Source organism: Melozone crissalis, unplaced genomic scaffold (genome assembly GCF_028551555.1).
Source record: "Melozone crissalis strain CALT ecotype California unplaced genomic scaffold, PUWL_Pcris_2 ptg000004l_1, whole genome shotgun sequence".
In the NCBI taxonomy this organism is placed as follows: domain Eukaryota; kingdom Metazoa; phylum Chordata; class Aves; order Passeriformes; family Passerellidae; genus Melozone; species Melozone crissalis.
In genome coordinates, this window is record NW_026535782.1 from 45647940 (window position 1) to 45669711 (window position 21772).

The window sequence follows — 21772 nt, forward strand, 5'->3', positions numbered from 1 at the left end:
TGAATGAAGTTCTAACTGAGCTTACACTGGCTTTTACCAGGTCTTCTGCAACTCTCTTAGTGACAAGATTTAACCTTTGAGCAACATAGAGGCTTAGAGTTGTCACATCATCTGAACTACACCAGGATGTGTATGGCACATAAAAGACAGGCATTATTTCTGTCTGGACTACCCAGAAACGGAGAAGTTGGGCACTTACAACAAAGCTCCTGCATTAAGTAGAAAACAAAATAAATGCACTGTCTCATTAGCATAATTTAAAAGAGAAGCTTTGAGGTGATACAGTTTGCATGAGACTAAAATTTGCAATATAAGATATTTTGTGTTGTTTCAATCTTATGTTTTTCTACTCCAGAATTTTTCAAGATTTACGAATTCAAGCATAATATTTCTGGGCTACCAAAGAATTTCAGATCAGAGACTGTGAGATTATAAAGCCCAAAAGAACTCTTCGCTGAATTATTTCCACCTGCTCCTCAGCTCTGGCTGGAGAAACAGTAATCACTGCAAGGAAAATGGTATTACAGCCCCAACATTTAAATGTTTATTTTTCCCAAATGGTAATTCAAGATGTTTTGACAAAACCAAAGTATATTCCTTAATAATAACTCTGTCATTCAATGGCTCTTTGTGTTCTGTTCTCAGTTTTCCCATTGAATCATCTTTTGAGTGCCTAAATATTCTCCAAGGATGCCGTCACATGCACAGCTGGCAGCTGGCATATAGGATTTATTTTTTGTTCCTCCTCCCAACAGAAATATCCATAGATTGTAAGTTTTGAAAGAGCAGATACACTCATTTCTCCATGAAATTACTTGTGCTTTTCTTAACAAAGGCGGCTCACCATAGAAGACTTCATGAGCAGAAAATCAGTTCCCTAAGTGGAATTTGGCCAGGGCAGAATTCAGCATCCTGTAACACCATTTCTAGATTCATGGATCTTTGGGAAAACAAAAGACAAGAATCTGCAAATTGAGACAAGAGCATGGCCATAGCTCTTCAGTTTGATGGCACAGGCCTGCATAGCATAAATGAATGTATGTCTATTTTAGAGGTTCCAGTCTGTGATGCTGCACATTTGTCAGTTGCTCAGTAAACGTCTGAGATTAAACGATGCAGAGGAACAAAAATATTAAGAAACTGCTGTACCTCCCACACATTCAGAGGATGAAACATTAAAAGACCAATTTTGCAAAGTGCTCCAAGCTTCTCTGTAGCTCTGCACAGGAAAAACAAGCAATGATATGAACCAAGCAAAGTACCCCTTGCCACTGTCCCACCACCAGCTGCGAGGAGCTGTTCATCAGCAGTCACCTCTTTCCTCCCTCTGCCCATATATGGGGCTTCAGATGTCACTAGCAGAACAAGTGATGTTCGAGTTTAGCCCTGTCCACCTTTTTGATAATTCTTCCCAGCAACTGAAGGACAGAACTGGATAAACAACTGGGTTGATTACTGGCACCAGCGGTTGGCTTTTTGTGCACAAGCTGAATGCTGATGTATTCTAGGATGACTGATGCTTTTTCTGCTTTGCGAAAAAAAATCGTGATCAGGTCAGGCATTGCTCTGTACTAAATAAACTTGTGCAAACCATTTTGGCCATTTGTGGAATATGTGAAGTGGAAACTATACCCTCATGCTATGGTATGCAGGTAGGAGAAAAGCCTGCATGTTTATCACCCAGGGCAACTTGAGTCCTCACCAGTCTGGCTTGCAAGAACAAGACACGGCAGATACAATCTACAGACTTTCATTCATACTGAGAGATATTTTAACACCACTTCTTTAAGCTTATTTAATCTCAAGCTTATTTCATCTCAGTTTGAGGTCGACAGTCAAGAATGAGATACAGGAGCTGGAAGCCTGAAATCACTGATAACCCAAGTAAAAGATTGCTAGAGAATAGCAATAAATAATGTTACAAATAATTAAAAGAGGACAAGCAAGGAATACTTTTAAATATCTCTTTTTGCAAGCCTCACATTAAACTACCACTATATAAAAGTGAAAGCTGCAAGTTACTGGAAATCATAGTCAATGGTAGTTCATTGGTAGTAATGGGTATCAGTGAAAAGGGCAGGAATTTCATGGTTCACAGCGGCTTATTTCTTCATGACCAAATTTTATGGTTTGTTGTTTTCTTTTAATTTTAAAAATGGTCATGAATGTACAGTAATATATTAATATGGTGCAGATTGGGTGGGGGTTTTTTTGTTTATTTGATTATTTAAAGTGTATGGTGTATCAAGTCCCATTAAAAAGAGTTTGACTAAAGAATGCTGCAAAAGGCTTTAGTAGTTTAAATACTTATTCAGCCATCTGTAAATGTACAATCTGTTTTATGTTCTATGTGAAACTTACAATTGCTATTAACTTAATGAATTTTAAAACCTGAACAATTTGCTAAAGTAGTAATAATGCTCATTCTGTTTCAATTTGCCATACTGGAGATGCTTTCAGATGAGACAGGGATATAAAACTCTAATAGTGATCAAAAATACTCTACAGGTCAGGAGGATGCAGCACTGGACTTTAGTCCCACTAGCTCCGAAAATACTATCACTTCATCCTTATGCAAGGACATATTATTATTACATGGAATGGAACACATAATAGTTTATTTTGTTAGTATTTTTATATGCAATGCTTTATAAAAGAGATATAGCTAAAGTAAAATATAAACAGACATGTAAATAATACAATGAAGTATATCGTTCTTATTTGAATCAATTTCCTTGAGCAACATCTTTTTACAAGGTGAAAGTTAAACACTAATATTTGTCACATGGTATAAAAGGGACAGTAATAATTATAAAGAACCTTAAGGTCTTAAGCTTGTTTCATCCTATTCTTAATATTTCACAGCAAAAATATTAAAATTTGCAATATTCCCAAAAAGATGCAAACTTGTCAAATATATTACTCTGAAGTAAAATAACAATTAATTTACAGGAACCTACCATAGAAACTATTGAGTGGACAGTAGTGATGGTTTTCTATATAAAATCTATCAAACTTTTTTGAGGAAATATATGAAGCATAGCTGATAGCTGATGGAATCTGCAATATGGCCACAGAGAAATAAGTTGCAGATCATCAAAGTTAGCTCTTGAACAGAAACATCCACCATGAGTTCACTAATTTCATCTTTCACTGGAGAACAGCAGGAGGTTTCCATAATGCAACTATCACTGGAAAGGAATTCAACGCTGTACTTTAAGCTTTACCCATTGCTGGAACTTGGAACAGTTTGGATTTTTTGGTGCTCTGATCTCTCCTGCTCTCTGGAAGGCTGTGTAAATATCAAAATCTTCAGCACAAAGACAGCTCTCTCCAAAGCACTGGCAACTGTTCTTAATACACTGTTCCAAAAAAAAAAAAAAAAAAAAAAAAAAGAACAGATTTAGGTAGAGTGGTAAAACAATAGTGGAAAAGCAACACAGGAATGTTCTATACATAAACCAGAGAACTAGGCTGTCACTAGAAGCTGAGAGATTTGTAGTCCATGAACTTCAGACACACACGCACATAAACTTGTGGAGCTCAGAGGAACCTTTGCAGTTTTGAAGCTGCTCTTCTGTGCAGTTTGAATCAGCAGCTAAGCTCTGATCTTGAATGAATGAAGGCAAAGCACACTTTCAGTTATTTTAAATAGCAAAAAAAAAGTCAAGTGATTGATTATATCCAGCCTCAAGCATTCAACTAAAGCACCTAGACAAGGAACTAAGCAACTCAGACTCTGTTCATAAACCACAGAGAAAGCTGCAATCTCAAGATGGTGCTTGAGCCTTGACCTGGTCAAGGGTGATGGTGTTTCTAGCTTAGACATCTCAGCCAGGTTACTGAAATTAGCTGTGAAGACCACCTGAAGTTCTCCCTGTTTAGGACTGCTCCTACCAAAGTTCTGGGGCTTTAATCACTCATACAATCAAGGCACTTATTATATGTGTTCTGCTCTACAAGGCCTGCATCCAGCACCTGCATCCAGACAGTCAAAACTGTTTCTCTAGGAAAGAGCTCTACTTCTTATGGAAATTGTTGGCAGCTTAATAGTTTTCAGCTCCCCATTGGCTAGACATCAAAACAATTCCATATCAAAATTTGTCAATGTTTATTTAGTTCAAGTACTGTATGGAAACTTGATTTGTTTTTATTTTTTCTGCAGATGTGAACTAATAAAGCATTTTTTTAAACTTAGTCAAAACTCTTCATTTAGGAATACAGCCTATAAATCTTCAATGTTCTATTATAGCTGGTGGAAAATGAAGCCCCCACAGATACTCCCATAGCAAGGGGAAAGCTCCAATACATTACTTAGTGGGTGACACACTATGGTCTTCAAGGTCCTTCCAAAAAAGGAGATGTTTTCTAACTGCAAAATCCTCATTCCTGGAAAAATCTTTGTCTCTGCAAATGCTGATCTGATGTACTTCACCTCTTATGGGAGATCTGAGTACCACTAAGGACATGTGATTTTTATTTGCTCCCAAATGAAGTTTCCTTGCTTCTCAATTTTCACCAAGAAGATGACTTTACTACTGTCTAATTTATATCTGCACCCACTGAGAACTGGTCCCTGGTCCAGCCTTTAGAAGTTACTATGCAGCTGGAGATGTAATTTGGTGGTTCCCAGACCAACTTAGAGCATAACAGGGAGCATTGCTGCCTTGTTCTGTTCAACAAATGCATGCCATGCACATAATGTTAATGTAAAAAAATCAAAACATACTGTACCTCGGGTTGCTTGCATCTTGATGTCTTTATTTCCTTCTAATCTTAATTAGAAAATGAAATACAAAGATGGTTAAAATCTTTAAAAAAACAAAACACATGTTTTGTTTAGTTAGTACTGTTCCAAAACCAGCTACTTTTATTTTGGTTAAAAGTGTTACTGTTTTTCATTTTCTTGTTTTGCAGCAAATTTTGAAAGCACCAGTCAGTGACTAAACTCTGTGCTGTACATATGTGACAGCAGCATTTTTTTGTGTTAAATCAAAAGAATATTACATTATTTCATAATTACATGTTTATGACTTGTCAATTAAACAGCTATAAATCTAATGCTTTTTCCCACTGCTCAAAAATATAACATGGAAAAGAAACAGTTTCTGCTGGGTTTCATTTAAGAACAGAAATAAACCTGAAAGCAAGCACTTACTAACTGTTATTACTGGAATTCACCACAATGCAAGTAAATACCTTCAAAACTAAAAATAGCGCTGGGGCTCTGCAAGTGCATCTATCACAGCCTCTTAGTCCTAACAGGGTTTTGTTTTCTTTCAATTCACAGAGCAGTCAGAGAGTGGAGAAGATGTTCAGAAGACCATGTACCTACACTGTCAGCATCTGCTCTAGGATCCTTCTGCAAAAGTGTGTTAAATTTTAAATAAAAGGAAACAAACCCTTTGACAAGTATAAACAGCCCCGCAGCATTAAGAGGCTTCAAGGCTAGCCATTCTGTCTGAAATAATAATTGATTTTTAAAGGACATACATCCTACTAGATAAAATGATCCCCAGAAAGCAAGAGAAAATAAATCTACAACCTGCCAGTACCTTTGGGTGCAGCTTTCGTCTGACTGGGAGCCATGGCAGCCGCATCTGATGGCAGGCCCACGTACACCCCTCCATAGTTCCTGGTGGAAAAATAATTACAGGCACATCAGAGCTCAGCTGGGACACTTCTCCTTGTGAAAGGAGGTACTTTTTCACTCAAATTCCTGATGTTTATCATGAGATCCCAGCTGTCTTGTGACAATAATATACCCCACCTGCCCAGCTTCTTCTGAGTATATCCAGCTGAGGACAGAGCTAATCTGACACTGATGTTTGACACCGGGACCACCAAAGCACCACACTTCAAACTATGCACACCAATTAAATAGCACTTTTACCTCATTAATAAATGCAACCTGCCTGCCCCTGCTTAGGGTTACACTTAGAGAAAACTGAAAGTATAAAGGAGCACAAGTGTCTTAGGTACTTTCATGGCCCAACCCTCTCCCTCTCTTCACGGAGTTGCAGAGGATACCTTCTGGCTCCAAAGAGCCTGTATGAAATGCAGGGACAGATAAAGGGGGGTTAAAAAATGGGTCCTTAAAGCCTCTACTGTGCCTGGAATTACCTGCAGAGCCTGGCTTTACAGTGCTCTGCCCTGTTAGGTGCTGAATTAATCACACCTTCTCCAGCTCCTGGGAGTCTGAGCCAATTTCTAATTTGCTTGATGACAGACTCATACTTCCTTCAACTTCCAGCCCAGCAGAGATCTCCCACAAGCACTAATGTCACCTTCTGCGGTGGTGATGGCGTGAAGGCAGAGGCCACCAGCCCTTATTGAGCACACCACCTACAGATGCAAGATAATGTGCTCTTTTTACCACCAAGCTCCCACCTCCCCAGCTCAATAACAGACTGGGTGGACTCATCAATACCTGACTCTGTGTGAGATTTCCTCCTCTGTTTTTGTTTCTCCTCTGCTTTGTGGGTGTTGCTGTGACTTAGGAGGAGGGAAGGAAGGATGCAGAACTGGCAGCAGAACTCGTTGCAGCCTACTGCAAATAAAGCTAACCCTGGTTGAGCAGAGCACCTACCTCCTTTTGTCATCATCTGATATGGATTCTTCTGCTCTGCAACATCAAAAGATACAAAGCATGTTAGCAGATTCTTTCTTTCAGGTGCTCCATGTCCACCTGGGTAAATTCAGAAGCATTTTGAAGCATTACTGACCCCAGTTTAAATTAGGGCATCCACCATTCAACAAAGTACTCACACAGGTATAAAAAAGGGACAATTTTCCAGTATAAGGTACAGAAGAAATAAAGGATTGAGAAAAGATGTAGCTTACTTCTTATGACCCCGACCAGTGAGATCTGAAAGTAGATTTGGGAGCAGAAACACGTGAATTAACACTATTCCTGAGTGAGTCCCCACACTACTCCCCACATAAAAGGAACATTAAGGCTCTGCACGTAACAGGAACAAGCCTGGACTGCTGTTCCCCTAAAAGAGGAAAGAAAGGGACTGGGTGTCTGTGCTGGCATGTGAGTGAGGATGAGGAGACAGAAACTTTCACAGCAGCTATTACAGAATCCAGAAACTGTTACAAGGCCTCTCTATAAAATGAGGCACTCCTGTTGTTTACAGACCAAATGCTGTTAATCATCCCATATAAATGAGCAGTTACGTCTCCTTTAACTTTAGGGCAAAATCACAGGTCAGTCTGTAGATCCACAGAGTCACTGAGGTTTGATTCCTCCCAGTTATATTGATGCCAGCAGTTTATATACAGACACAAACAGGACGGGGTCACTTTGATCAGCGTCGTGAGCTGTTTATTTCCAGCATCAGTCTCATAACATGGCTATGGCAATGAAGCGATGCTAACAGCTTGTGGGTCAGACAGCAGACCAAAGAAACTTAATGTTACAACATACCACAAATGCATCTTAGCCAATCACATAGAGCAAAAGCATACTGACAGTAATTCTATCCAATCACCTGTAGCACACGTAACATTGGTTAAAACAATGGCAGCCTTCTCTCAAACACAATGGCTCGTTTATAAGAGACAAAGCACAGAGCTCTATTCATATTTAACCTTCTAAATATATACTAAATAAACTTGTTGCAACTTAGAAAGCCCAACTTACACAGCCCTATTGTTTTCTTTGCTATGTCTTCACTACAGCTTAGAAACCTTTTCTGCTCCCTTAGCACTGTTTACAAATCTGCTGTATGAGGATTGTCTTTTTACCACGTTCCTAAAACCTTCTGATTTTTATGGATTCCCACAATTCCCCCTCTCTGTTGACTCAAAAAGAAACGTTCATAACTGTGTCGTTTACTACTTGCGTTTCATAGCTCTACTATAATATTGTTTCTTATTATCTGCTTGAGGCCTATTCTTGCTGACACTAAGCATTGCTATTAACAGCACAGCAACTTAATGCTGTGAAGGCCCAGTCAGTGAAAAGGGTATGAGTCACGTCTGACAACAGTTACATGTCATTGTTCAAAAAACTCTTTGTCAGTTCTATGCACTGTACTGTGTAGTACAGTGTAGCTGAATGGGAGCAGGGGTTAAAGTAACCAGCACTGACATGAAGGCAAAGGTAATACAAAAAATAAAAATAATTTATTCTTACTCCTTCAGTGTGCAATGCCTGTGCTGCAGTCTCAGTCTGTGTCCCAACATCAGTCATCACACAAATTACTCACCCACCTTTGCTTAAATATTCAGATTCTGAGCTCTACTTCCATGACTGGGTATGGATGGGGCAGCAGACGCACTTCAGCTGGGTCTCCGACCAATTTATTTACTCTAAAAGGTTGATGTGCCTGCTGTTTAATTGCTGGGGCTCTGTGTCCTTACAGGGCCCTGAAGTCAATGGGATTGTGGCCTGAAGAGCAGAGGGCTCATAGCAAGATGCAGTCTTAAGTGCAAGAAAATGCCCTTAAACCTCCTGGGAGGGGAGCAAATGCCTTAAACTATTGCTACAGCTTGGAAATTTTCTGGCATCTACCTTCTTCCTAAGGGACATTATCAACAATCCTTTCTGCATCATCACAGTGAGTAAGGGTACACAGGTCCCTTAATAGTTGAGGCTTGGAGAAAATCTTATTATTCTTCAATTTTGCTAAATTATATTTATGCAGGACATAGCACTCCTCGTCTGCTGTCTTTGTCTACGTCTTACCACTCAGAAAGACTGATCAATAAACTCCTCATTTCCTGGCCCTCCTGCCATCCCTTCCTGGAGGAACCAGAGACATGTCAGAAGGCATTTCCCATCTCCTGTGACCACGTGTAGTCACCTACGTCATCTTACAGTCTTCACACACACTGACAGAGAATGCAGAGACATTTTTTCTTGAGGACCATGAAGCTGCTCTGTCACAGTGTGGGCCAGTTTCTCCTGAAGAAAATGGAAAGCCTGTGTATATCAGTGGGTGGAAATGAGGATGTATTTTTAGGTGGAAAAAAAATTCTACTTAAGGAAAGGGACTTTGGATCCCAAAAGATCACAGACAGTCATTTCTGTTGAACCATCCAAATGTGTCACAGGCTTGATTTTCCCATATTATTTGGAACATTTTCTATAATCCAGATTAACCATTGTCCAGAGAAAAGAGTCATTTAAAGGCACCAAAAACTACAGGCACAGCTTGAAGCCTCTGAAATGGAGTTGTAAGAATAATAATCAGTATTGTCCAACAGGAAATTAATGTTGTTTTTGTTTTGGTGTTTTTTATGTTTCCTGGTAGGAAACAGGGCCAATTTCTTCTGCTCCAGAAATGTTTTGTAATATGGCATCACAGACTATTACTGTAATTCTCTCACCAAAACAAATTATCCAGGTTTATGATTGAGCAAACAAGAAGGTTTTTTAACATTTTGCTTTCTTCCTTTCCTCTTACTAGCTATAAATCAAAGCAGTAATTTTGCAATACCTTTTTTCTTCAAATGCATGACAGAAAAAATAATCTGGGATTGTACAGACAACAGCTCTTGGGCTGGGCAATGACTGGGGGCAAACTGTTGTAGCCCTACCAGAAAAGAGGGAATGAGCAGAGATAGGAGTAACGTGGGAGTGTGAGAGGGAAAAGAAAAAAAAAATTTGGATGATGGCACTTAAGGAATGAGCCATTTTACACACCTTTCTGGGGGCTCAGGAAGGAATGCTGCCCCAGTTTATTTACTACACATTTATTTACTACACACCTCTCACCTTCACAAATGATAGCTCAAGACCCCCTTTTGTACGGTGCCCATTAATTTTGCACATTTAGTGTCTGCTGAGCCACTGAGACAGGTGCTGCTTCTGTGCCCAGGCTGAGTGAACACGGGTGGCTCCATGGAGCAAAGCCACAACAGCAATGCTCAACCACAGGGCAGTGAGACTGGAGAGAAGCTCCTTTGGTTTCGGCACTGTTCCCATTGCCACATCTCCTGGGCTCACATGGACACAAGAGTCCAGCAGTCCTCCAGGGACAGCAAGCTAGGATAAGCTTTTTTGCACCAGGAACAGAAAGCAAAAGGAACTTAACAGTTCAAGGAGCTTTGTGCTGACTGGCTGCTGTGTCGCTGCCTCAGATGCTGTTGACATCGGCAGAGTAGCCGAGAGCATGGTTCTCAGCAGGCAGCATGGGCAGAGTCCTGGAGCCAGTGGGCAGATTTAAGAGCAAATCCACAAAATGGCATTCTATTTACAGCTGAATTAGTGTTTCTTTTGGTAAGGTTTTGTCTGTCCCAAGAGTCATCCTGTCACCCAAAATCTGAAAAAAACACTTTGTTCATCTGTCAGCTTTTACATCTATCATTCCTATGTCCATTTGATAGTAAAAGAAGCTGTCATTTCTCACATATTTTAAATGTCAGATGACAGGCACTCACACCAATTCTTTTCATCCACATTTTTCTTACCTCAGCTTTTATGGCTCTGTTTGTTCTGATCATTATAGAGACTCTTTCTAGATGGGCTCAGTAGTCCCACCAGTAATGATTCATTGAACTTTGAACAAGTGGCAGACAACTACTCCTCAGATTCTTGGTGTTTCTTGGGAACAAGTGCTGGGAAAGATTGTTATGTTATGTTATGTCTTAATTTGTTATGTTATGTTATGTCTTTAATTTGTATTTGATGCATTTCTTCTCAGTATTTTGAAATGGAATTGAATTGTTGTATCCTTTCCTTCCTAGTGTAACTAGTCCTCCCCCAGACTTAGCTACACACTGAATACCACAGGCATTGCATTACTTTCTAGCATATCCTTTACTTCTCCTACAGCTAGGCTTTCCCAATTAGCAGTGATGAATGTTTCTTTATTAATGGGGCAGGAGCATGGGCTGAAGCTGGCTGGCAGATCCTGGGTTGGAGCACAGAGGGCAGACATGCTCTTGGAGCATGTGTCCTTGTCACCACACAGCCCTCAGAGAGGAAGAGCCCTTTCAGAGGAAGATCGTATCATCACCCCTATCTAATTGATGGAGAAACTCCAGGCCCAGAGGGCAAAGCAGCTTCCTCACAGTCACCCAGGAGGGCTCCGAGCAGGATCCAGCCCTCTTCGCTCCCATCTGGCTGTGCACTCCAGGAGTCATGGTGCTTTGGCAATAAGTCACAGTCAAGAAATGAGAAACCTCATGTTAGAATAACCAGATTTGGTATCCAAAAGCATGAAAGGATGGACACACCTAAATGTTTTTCTGGATCAAAAGTGCTATGACTGAAATTTGACAGCAAAAGAAAAAGATATGGGTTACTTAAAGAGAAACTTTAGCTGATGAAAGTAAAAACGTGTAAAAAAAGTTTTGTGGATCTATAATATTAGTTAATACAAATCTGCTTTTTTCATTTCTATGAAATGAAAATAATTTTTCTGATAGTTTACTTCCTTCATAAAAATCTTCTGTTAAGTATTAGAATGCCTGATTAGGGCTTTTGGGTCATCACTGCCATTCCTCTTTAGTAAGCGTGTGTTTCTAACATCCAAATAGAAGGTTCAACCATGCTATTACTCATATGGGCTGTTTGGCTGGCTCCACTGTCCCTAATCTGAATGAGTAATAGCTCCAGAATAGACCCTTTCACTTTGTTGAAGACTGCAAAAGTAATTAATTTTTTTCTATGTTATTTTGATACTATTTTGAAACATGACAAATGAACTCACACTAATAAGTAGGATGTTCCCATTTTAACTCCTGCAGCCAGGCTCTAAAAATGCTTACACACAGTTAAACACAGTTCTACATATACTCACAGTTTACATATTCCATACCTTCAAGCACAGGAACATGCCTACAACATTCATAATTCAACAGTGCATGAGATTTTGAAATTTAAAACTACTGATGAGCAAAAAGAAAGATGGAGTTCTAAGTCAGTCCTTAAATCATCTAAATTGAACAATAAATAAGGTCCTGCTGTAAATTAAACCAGTGTGTTTGTAAATACAGGAGTACTGAGGGCAGTGACGCTGCAGGCTGCATCAAGAAGAGGTTCCTTATAAGATTCCCTTCTGTAATTTATTGTCTGGCACTGCAAGCCGAGAAAACAGACTACAGAGGTAAGACAGATCTCAAGAGTATCTGTGGCAACAGTGTTGATCAGCCAAGTGACACCTGTTGTTAGTTCTCTTGTCCTTGCTCTGTAATTGCAAGGACAAGCCTGTTGTTAAGCTCTTCCCTCCACTTGTTTATCTGACTTGACTGCCCTCATTTCTACACCAGGATTCCTCCATCTAATTAGAGGAGTTATTCTAAGCGAAGTAAATAAAACCGAAGGATGTTCCTATTGCATAACATAACAATCTTTCCCAGCTAGTGGCAAATACCAGTAACATGAAACAGGAGAAGGCAAGACCTCGGGGAGGAGCTCTTTACGGTTTTCTTTGGTAGAAAAATACATTTATGGCTGAATAAAGCTGTTCCTGTGCATTCCTGTATCAGCAAGTAAGTATAGCCATAAAAAAGACCTTGCACATTTAGAGAAAAACAGGATGGGTAGGGCTGCCTCTGCTACCCCATGTCAAACAAAGATGCTATCTTTAATGCAGAGAATACCTAGAGAAGGTGGGTACTTTGAAAAGGAAGTTGGACAGGTTAGTGGGTCTCATGCAAAAGAGAGGGATTTTGTCTCAGTGGCTTTCTAAATCTCTCACTGGGCCTGGTGGAAATGTTATGTGCTGGCTTCATACAATTAGATGGCCTTTGGAAAAAGGTGCACTGGCGCATGATGGGGAAAAGCAGCCTGAAGTAACTTAACCAGCTCTGCTAGAAAACTGTCTCAACAGAAGCAGAGAAAAGAAATTTCTGTTAGAGAAATAACAAGCAAAGAAATCTTTAGAAAAGTAAACAAGACAAGGAGTTGTTTTGTGGAGATGAAAGCTGTCACTAAAGACAGTAAACATCTGGTTGTGTTGATTATATGTGAGAAGCCAGATTAATCATGTATGACTAAATCTAGTATAAGGCTAGTATGACTGAAAATATGTCCAGGGTTATATATTTAAAAGAGTAGAGAAGAGTAAGTACTTACACATCTTTAGTAGTCCCTGTAGCACCTAGGACAAAAAAAAACCAAAACATGTTTACTAGGTAATGGCATAATCCTGTAAACCAACCAACAGTGCAGTAACTGTTTTTCTGTCTTTCTGTCCTAAACAACACAGAAATAGCAACAAAAATTTGCTGCTATAAGAGAACACATTTCTCATGATTGCTACATTTATCCTTAATGACTATCCACACAATCCCTAAAATCTATCACATCTGGGCCAGACTCAGTGGCCCAGTGTGAAAATGATGCTGCTGTGGACCAGTGCCCAGGTGCAGTCACTCAAGATGGGAGCAACATAAGAAAAAATACTCTTTCTGAATTTTATATGCTTCCATTTGCTCAGAACTCTGGTGGTTTTGTCTGCCACAAAGTTGGCACAACTAACCAGGCAATTACTCCCAAATGCCCGATTATTCTGCCACTTGATGCAGTTGTAGAGCTGGCACCATGTGTAAAATGCTGCCTCATTCTTCCTGCCAGATAAACAAAGTTTTATAAAATGACTAGCAGAACTAATATAAACATTGGGACACAACCCTTCCAAAGCCACAGACATCTAACGAGATCAACCACCCCTTAATTCATCTTGCTATTTAACAAAAAACCAAAGAGACAATAGCTGCCACCTGGCTGCCTGGTATAAATGACTGACTTTTTTGTTTTGGTGACTCAGATGTTTCTTGCTGGGAGATAAACATTTACCCAAATACAAACTCTTTCTTGGTCCTCCCAAGTTACTAATGTTGCTCTTGCTAGTATATAATTCAGCTGAGTAACCAGTAAATTATCCCTTCTATTAATTACAGAAGTTAGAGCAGACATTAGAAAAACCTTTCACTTCTCCTTTCCTCTCAGTACTTAGCTGGAAAAGGTGATCTGAGCTCATTCTGAAGAAACGGAAGTAGCCAATCACAAAGATTTTTTGAGTTTGGAGGTAGGTTGTGTTTTTTTCTCCCACAGTACTTCATTTTTTGGAAAACTTTTATTTCTTCTGCTGATGAAAAATATATATAAATAGCAAATACCTTTCATCTCTCTTTGATGTGTAAGAATATGCCTTTTGCATTCTTATTTTTAACAAGAAGAAGTAATAGACCTGCAAGGCTTTCTGGCTCTGTCTACCTGAATGGATTGCTTGAACGGCAGAAAACATCACCCTTTACAGCTAATTCCTGAACACAATGTGTTCATTCCTATCTCCTATGACCTGACTATCCCTCATTTTCCCAGCAACAACATCGACTAGACTAATATGAAACTGTACACATTTTTTCTGTTAGTCTTGCTTCCAGAGTCAGCAAAATCTCAGTATGGCTACATGTACCAGCAGAAAGCCTTACGTAAGTTGGAGGGAGTAGCTCTACTCACAATAAGCTTAGGCCCTTGCTTTGAAACCTTACTCCACCAGGCAGCCCTCTGAGACTTTTCGGCTTTGCGGGCACATCTAGGAAGCACTACCTGTACAATTAATTGTACCCAGATGGAAGGCTGGCATTGCTGTGCGAGCTCAATCTCTGTCAATGTAGGGAGACATTTTCTGCTACCAAGGCCGGTTCATACAGTCAGCTCAGCAATGAGCCTTCAGGGCACCCCCTTGTACCCCTAGACAGAGCCCAGGCATCGGCAACACTTCAGACAACATGCGTTTTGAAAAACCTAGCTGGACCTAGCAGGATTTTTAATTTTTCCAGAAGAAACTATTCCTTTGCTGTGTCTATTCTGCACAAGGGCCATAACTTTCTTATGTTTTAGTCTAAACTCTCTGTGATCAAAATCAGTTTCTCTAAAAGGTTCACAGCCCTTTCAGAGGCCTTTGCCAAGACTCTTCTGAGTCTAAGCACCTTGGATGCCGATCTCAAAAATTTGTCTTGCTCGCAGGAAGTACAGCAAAAGTACAGTGTTTAATACACAAACTGAAACCTCAAGCCAAGGGAGAAAAATTGTGTGCCAACAGCAGCACTGCTACGCTCCCCAGAGGAGATAATCAAGTTCCAGTCAATCACTGGGCGCACTTCAGTGCCATGTCCATGTTCAGTGCCATGCCTGTCTTCAATGCATTATGGTACAAATACATCCTCACTCTGGAGATGGGAGATGTCACTCAAACCCATCAGCCTGGGCTTTGATAAGAGCTATAAAACTCCATGTTTGGAAATATGCCATTAACGTTCACACATGGCAGCACTTGTTTTCTTGGAATATTAGCAAGGGTACACTGCTGAAAAATCACTGCAGTGTTTTGAAATGTATTTCACACAAAAACTTTGAGAACTGAGCACAATCAAAACAAATTCACTTTTTAAGAAATCAGTTTTACTTTTACAATAAATTTAAAAATACATGTAAAAAGAAAAACATTGTTTTCTACTTTTTTATAAGCACAGCAAACCAGTTTATCCTCACTTTGATTGATGGAATTCCATTAATTTCAGTGGAGTTATTTCTCATTTTCACCAGCAAAAGTGAAACAAGTGTTTGGTTCAAATTCATTCAAGTATCACTAAGGTACCTGACAACAGATCTGAGAGTGTTTCCAGTTACCAAAGGAGTTTTCTTCCTGCAAGAGTTCTGAGCTTGCAAATGAACATAATTTTAGCTAGGTGTACTATAAAAAAATCTCTGTGTAAAAACTTCTATGTTTTTGTTCATTAGGGAGCCTGAACATTCCTTACACATAGATATTATTTCTCAAGGAACCAAAACCATCTCAGTTCATACGGACATGTATATTTGTGAAGTCCAATCCATTCACCCTCACCCTGTTACTTCACCAACATATTTGTCTAACTCTTGCACGTTTAGTGAGCAACACAATTTTATTGCTGCCCAAATTCCTTCTGTCAGAAGTTCAGCCAAAGAATCTTGTTTACTCCCAATCCACAAAGACTCTATAGCTCGCTCCATAGCAGCAAGGCCTACTGCTCTCATAGATATGATGGTTTCCATAAATGACTTGAGAAAAGGCTCACATATATAAAGCTTGTCCATTTTTTCCCACTATAAGAGCTTGGCCTAAGAAAAGGCAGCACTTGACCCCATAAACCTTGTCTTGATAGGCTCTTGCTTGCTTGGCTTTTCTAACCGAACCTCAGCAAGACATTGAAGAGTAGCTACAAAGCCACATCCATGAAAAATAGGAAATAATGAATTGTCCTGAATGACCTCTCTGCTCATACCATTTACACAGTAGAATCACGGCTGCATTTTGGTATTTTAGAGCTGCAGAAGGAGAAGAAAGAGTACAGCCTGCAAATAATCGTGGCCCATTCAGCCACACATTGCTCTGAGCCCCAGTGATTACAGAAGAAAAACATTCTGTCTAGAAGAGTGGAGCTGTGATCCCTCAGAAAAACCCCACAGCATTTAAACAGTAACAAGTCAAAAAGAAGATGAATTTATCCCAAAGCATCCTCCACTAGGTGAGAGGGGGTTTTCCTCTTTCAGAACAACAGCAGCTTCTCTTGGCGCTACTGCAGGATTTTGGTAAATGCAGGCCTAATGCAAAAGATGGTTGAGAGACATTTGTAGCCACTGAGGATACTCTTCTGTGCTGAGAAATGCATCATGAGTGAAGGTGAGAGGCAAAAGCTTCAGAAAAGTATAAAAAGCACGAGATGCAACCCCTCACATAAATAAAATGGATACAAAAAATGCCAGGACCTGACTTTTGAGCAGATTATGAAACATTTTTCTAATATTTTTTAATGAACTATGTCCTATGGCATTTTCTTGCACACCAAATTGTTACAAAAAGCAAATAAAACCCCTCCAAATTACACACACATACATGCAATTGTTAATAATGAGTTTTCTATTGCAGGCTTCATTCTGATGTGCTCCAACAGTCAGCAGTAAGGAAGTGCATTCTAACATCCATGAATTTATCTTATTTATACCCCCATTGTAACTGATGACAGAATATCATCAATTTGTTTCACGTCAATTATTTCTTCAGAGCTCATCAGGCGGGAGTTCGGTACACAGATTAGACCCAATCAATACAATGACACGATGACTTCCTGGGCATTGCACCAAACTTGAAGTTAATAAATCTGTTAAAACTTGGTGTGAAAGATCTCCTTCATCATAACTTGACTGTACTTGAAGCTTTCCACAGACTAAGAGCTTCTCTATATGTTTAAATTAAGGCTAGACTGACAGCCTCCAAAGAGTACTATAATTTAAGGCGCTGTCATTGCTACTATACTAGATATGGAAAGGAGAAGGCAGTTAAAAATTTTTAGTGAAGAATCATTAGAATGAAGGGAAATGCCTTAACTCAGGAAAAAAAAAAGGGAATGAATGTATAAGAGCATATTTTAAAAAAACATACACAAAAAAAGAAGAGCTATTGTTGAGCTTCTAAAACTCTAGGAAATAACATGAAAGAAGGATATGTAAAATGAGACAACAAAACATAAGGAAAACAGCAAGTTGAGACATACATAACTATAATCCATAGTTAATACATAAAATAGCTAGGTAATTTAAGAAGGATGTATATACATCAGTTTACTTGGATAACTGAAATTGCCATTTCTCAATTGAAGAGATTTTGCCACTGTCTGATACTCTGGAAAGAACATTTGAATGCTGTGAGTTATATTGGTATTCTGAAGTACTGCACCACAGACAGAAATGTTATTCTACATCATATCTATTAGTTTAGATCTCACAGACCATCGAGCTGAAAGGTCTGATGTCATTCTAGCCATGCAACATAAGATAATATCATTAGCTGAACTATCACTATATATACATCTGCTCAGAAAAAAATCAAATTAGGCTACAATAGGAATTTTACCGGAGTAAGAAAATGGTGATTGGTGTTAACACATTTAATGTGTTCTGTATGCTTCAATATTTTACTTAGTCATATGATATGACAGAGAGTGTTACAGGTTAATTACATGTTATGCACCTCTAGCTTTGACATTACTGACTACAGAATAGTCATAACTTTAGCATTAAAAATGTAGTCATGCTGTGCATGCCACAAAATTTATTTGTATTTACACAGTCTTCACATCTTTTGGTGAAATTAGGAGTTGCATTTTCCTGAAAAGCTCAAGGATTCCAAGCAAAAATGGAATATCCCCTTTATAAAATAATTTTATTTTTATTAGACACACTTTGTAAGGAATGTTAAATGAAGTAAATAAATAGTAGACATCCGACATCTTGCTTTTATTACCAGCTGTTTGTTATTTTAAGACCATAGACTGCACAGAGTAATTCCTGACTGAGAGTGGTGAAAGTGAGAAGTGAACGGGACCTTTCAGAGCTGTAGTGGATTTGGAGAGGTCTATCAGTGCAATAGTAATAATTCCATTATACTAAAGATGGGGTTTACGTGGCATTGTTAGTTTTTACCTGCACTAAGCCCTTAGAGATCTGTGGAATGTTTCTAAAGAGCATTTAAAAGTTTACAAAAAATGCAAGTTCAAATGTATATGTAAAACATATAAGTAAGTTTAACTATCAAAGGGGTCAGACCATCAGTGAAAATACTTAATGTATCTACAGGCCAAAGCCTGTTCAAGACAGCTACCTCTAATGCAAAGGAACACATTTAAACAAACTTTGAGTTCAAAAAAACACTGCTGTCAGAGTTAGTCTATTTGACATTTACCCATTTGTACTCTGGTACAAGTTCCACAGGACAGTCAAATCAACATCAACTGAGAAACTACCACAAATGGACTAATAATTGACTGAACAGTCTCGTCTGAACTTCTCTGGTGCTTTTATCCAGCAAACAGAAATCGGATGTGAACAAGCATCACCTCAGTGGTATGAAGCTAGACTGGTCATATACAGAAGGAACTTCCAGTCACAGCAATGTGGGAATCAACTGAAGGGAGAAAATTCATGTGTGCAAACAGGACAGCTCCAGTAAGAGCACTGAATGTTCAAGCAAATTCACATAATGTGTTCTTTATGGGTGAGAGAGGCCTCTGATGGACAGACATAGTACCTAAGTTATAATCATTTAACAGAAACCGAGTAAGGAATGGCTGAATCACATTCTCCTCCAAGTGTGGAGTGCAGAGTTGAACAGCATCGCACCCACAAGCATACACACATATGTACTCCCTAGAGAAGACAGCATCATTCACACTCACAGGCAGGACCAAGTCAGGACTAGCACCACCCAAAGCACTACTGAAACTCTGGTTAATTCAAATCAAATCAAAACAGTAAGAGATGGGGACCCAGTAATTCTAAGTTGTCCAACCATTATTTTGCATATTTTGAAGAGCTGAAAGCACACAAGTGCATCTGAAAGACTTGATAAAGGTACTGGAACAGGTGGCAATGTTTGCCAAGTGCAGCTAGGATGAAAAACGATTGGGAAATGTTCATATTATAATTACAGGGTGAAGGTCCACTTACCAGTTTCCATGTACTTTCCTATTCTGCGGGGGCAGGGGGGAGGAAGAGCACAACAGCACCATCTTCCCAGATCTTATCTCTTTTGAAAATAGCAATGAACAAATAAGGGAGCCAGCTGGACTCACCAGCCAGTAGTACACATTAACATGCATGAAACCTCAATCATGGAATATCCTCCAACTTCTCCAACAAGCAAAACACGAAGATGTCGCACCAATTCATTTCAGAAGTGGCATTCGTGGCCTTATAGGGAAGCGAAGAGGATGGAGCTGACACCCCTGGCGGGATCGTTACGTCCAGCTCCTGGCCTGGGTTCGCCGTGCCTTGGGCAGCTTCTGTCGGAGGTGGTGACTCTAGCGACAAGCAGGCACCAGAAAGCCGCCGGTGCCGCGGCAGGCCACATCACCCTCTCGCCCTGAGCAAACGGATCAGCCTCGGGAAAGGAAGATGCTCTTGCAAGAGGGCGGGCAGCGATTCCCGCGGCTCGGAGGGGCATCCCCCGCGCCGGGGGCTGTATCCCCGCCGAGCGCGGGTGCGTGCCCGCCGCCGCCCCCCGCAGTCCCGCAGAGCTGCCCAGCACGGCGGGGATGCTCGCTCCGCCGCTCGCCCAGCCCGGCCCGGCCCGGCCCGCCCCGCCGCCCTACCTCGCCCGCCCGCGCTGCCGGCCGTGGAGTTGCCGCAGCCCATGGGCGCTGCCCTGCCCGCGCAGCGCCCGCCGGTGCGCTGCGGTCACGGGAGACAGCCGACGGCGGGCGGAGCCGGGTGGGAGATAAAGCCGCGAGGACCCCTCCTCCTCCTCTTCCTCCTCCTCCTCCTCCTCCTCTCCCCACCCATCGCCTGGGAAACCGCCGGCCCCGAGCGTCGCCGCCCGGCCTCAGCCCCGGCCCCTCGCCTCACGCCCTGTTCCTCCCCAGGGAGAGCCGCGCCCCGGGCTGTCCCATTGCCCTGACGGGCTGGAGCTGCTAAGCCGGAGGTATGGCTCAGTCCAGACTCAAGCCTGCAGGACTACGAACGACCCCCACTCTCAGGCAACAAGCCCAGAGCCTCCCCGGGCAGTGGAGATGCTCCTTGGCTCACGCTCCTTGGTTTCACGGGAGCTTTGGGACACCCCTCATTCGCAAAGGGGAACATCGGCGTAACCACAGGAACAGGCTGCAAACTCTATATCTGCTATCAATAACATCCTGATCACTATTTTAAGCAAATCTTTATGACGGGTTTTTACAAGAAACATGATGGTGAAACTGAAGACCCATTGAGTTGAGAAGAGCTTCAGATTCACTTTCCCCAAGCAATATCAGCAGCACTGAGAAACATGAAAGATAAGTTTACAAATTCTTCAAGCAATCATTTTCATTCAACATTTGTGTCATTTACCAAAAAGAAATTGACTTTCTGTTAACCCAAACCTGTCTTCCACACAAAGGAGTAAAATACACTAAAATCTTGATGGCTTGGTTTCTCCTCCTCCATCCTCAAATGAGCAGGAAGCTGAAATCCAATGGATACATCTAGATACAGCTGCAAATACTCCAGATAGATAGATAGATAGATACTACTGCTACAACAAATTTGTTTAAGGGCTCAGAAAGATGTTTTAGGGGTGTCACAGATACATCAGTATGATCATCACATATGCATCTGACTGATTACTGTCTTCTACAAAAGGACCAGATATAAAGTGCTGCTGCCTGATCTTGCAGTGTGTTCTGAGAAGGGGGGAAAAAAAGAAATCACAATTCTCTTACTGGTTTCCCAAGAAGTACACATTAAAACAAAGCAGCTCCATAAGCAGCAGAGGCAATAACATCCAGTGTCCTATGGATTTTTGTCCTGGGGAGGGACACCTACATGGGCTCACTGATGTCCACCTCATGACAAGGGCGTAAGATCTCCCTCCTCTGACTGGCCACCTATTTTCATGTCAATTGCAGAAAGTCAGTATTTCTAGGGTCTTTGTCTATACCTTCCCAAGAAATTGTCTGAACCTGAACAACCAGCTCAAAATTTAATAGGACAGGGCTAATGGGCACATAGGTTTGACCGCACAATTTCTTCACCATCACTGGTCCTACAGCAGACAGACAGTGCAAATGTGTGTAGTTTTCTTCAGAAAAACAAAATCTCACAAAGGTTCAAAGCCACATCTTTTTGATAGTCAGTTTTCTGAAATTCACACATTGAAAAATGAATCCTCAGGCCTAGCTTTCAGCACCAAGCATCAGCTCAAAAAGAATTTTTAGTGGCAGAGTTAAGAAGGAAGAAAGGGTGCCCTGAAAGCTGAAAGACATCCTCCTTAAGGCCCCATGGTTTTCTAAAGTA

The 21772-nt window shown here is 40.7% G+C and overlaps 1 protein-coding gene across 1 annotated transcript; it reads right to left on the minus strand.

Moving 5' to 3' along the window:
• Positions 1-1741: 1741 nt before the first annotated feature.
• On the minus strand, positions 1742-20163 carry CUNH12orf75 (chromosome unknown C12orf75 homolog). Its single transcript, XM_054274061.1, has 6 exons — positions 20095-20163; positions 13034-13058; positions 6590-6625; positions 5546-5635; positions 4735-4775; positions 1742-3362 (listed from the first exon to the last, which is right to left on the minus strand). Exons 1-6 carry the CDS (start codon positions 20135-20137, stop codon positions 3355-3357), a joined length of 243 nt encoding a protein of 80 aa, XP_054130036.1. The 5' UTR covers positions 20138-20163; the 3' UTR covers positions 1742-3354.
• Between the last annotated feature and the right edge of the window lie 1609 nt (positions 20164-21772).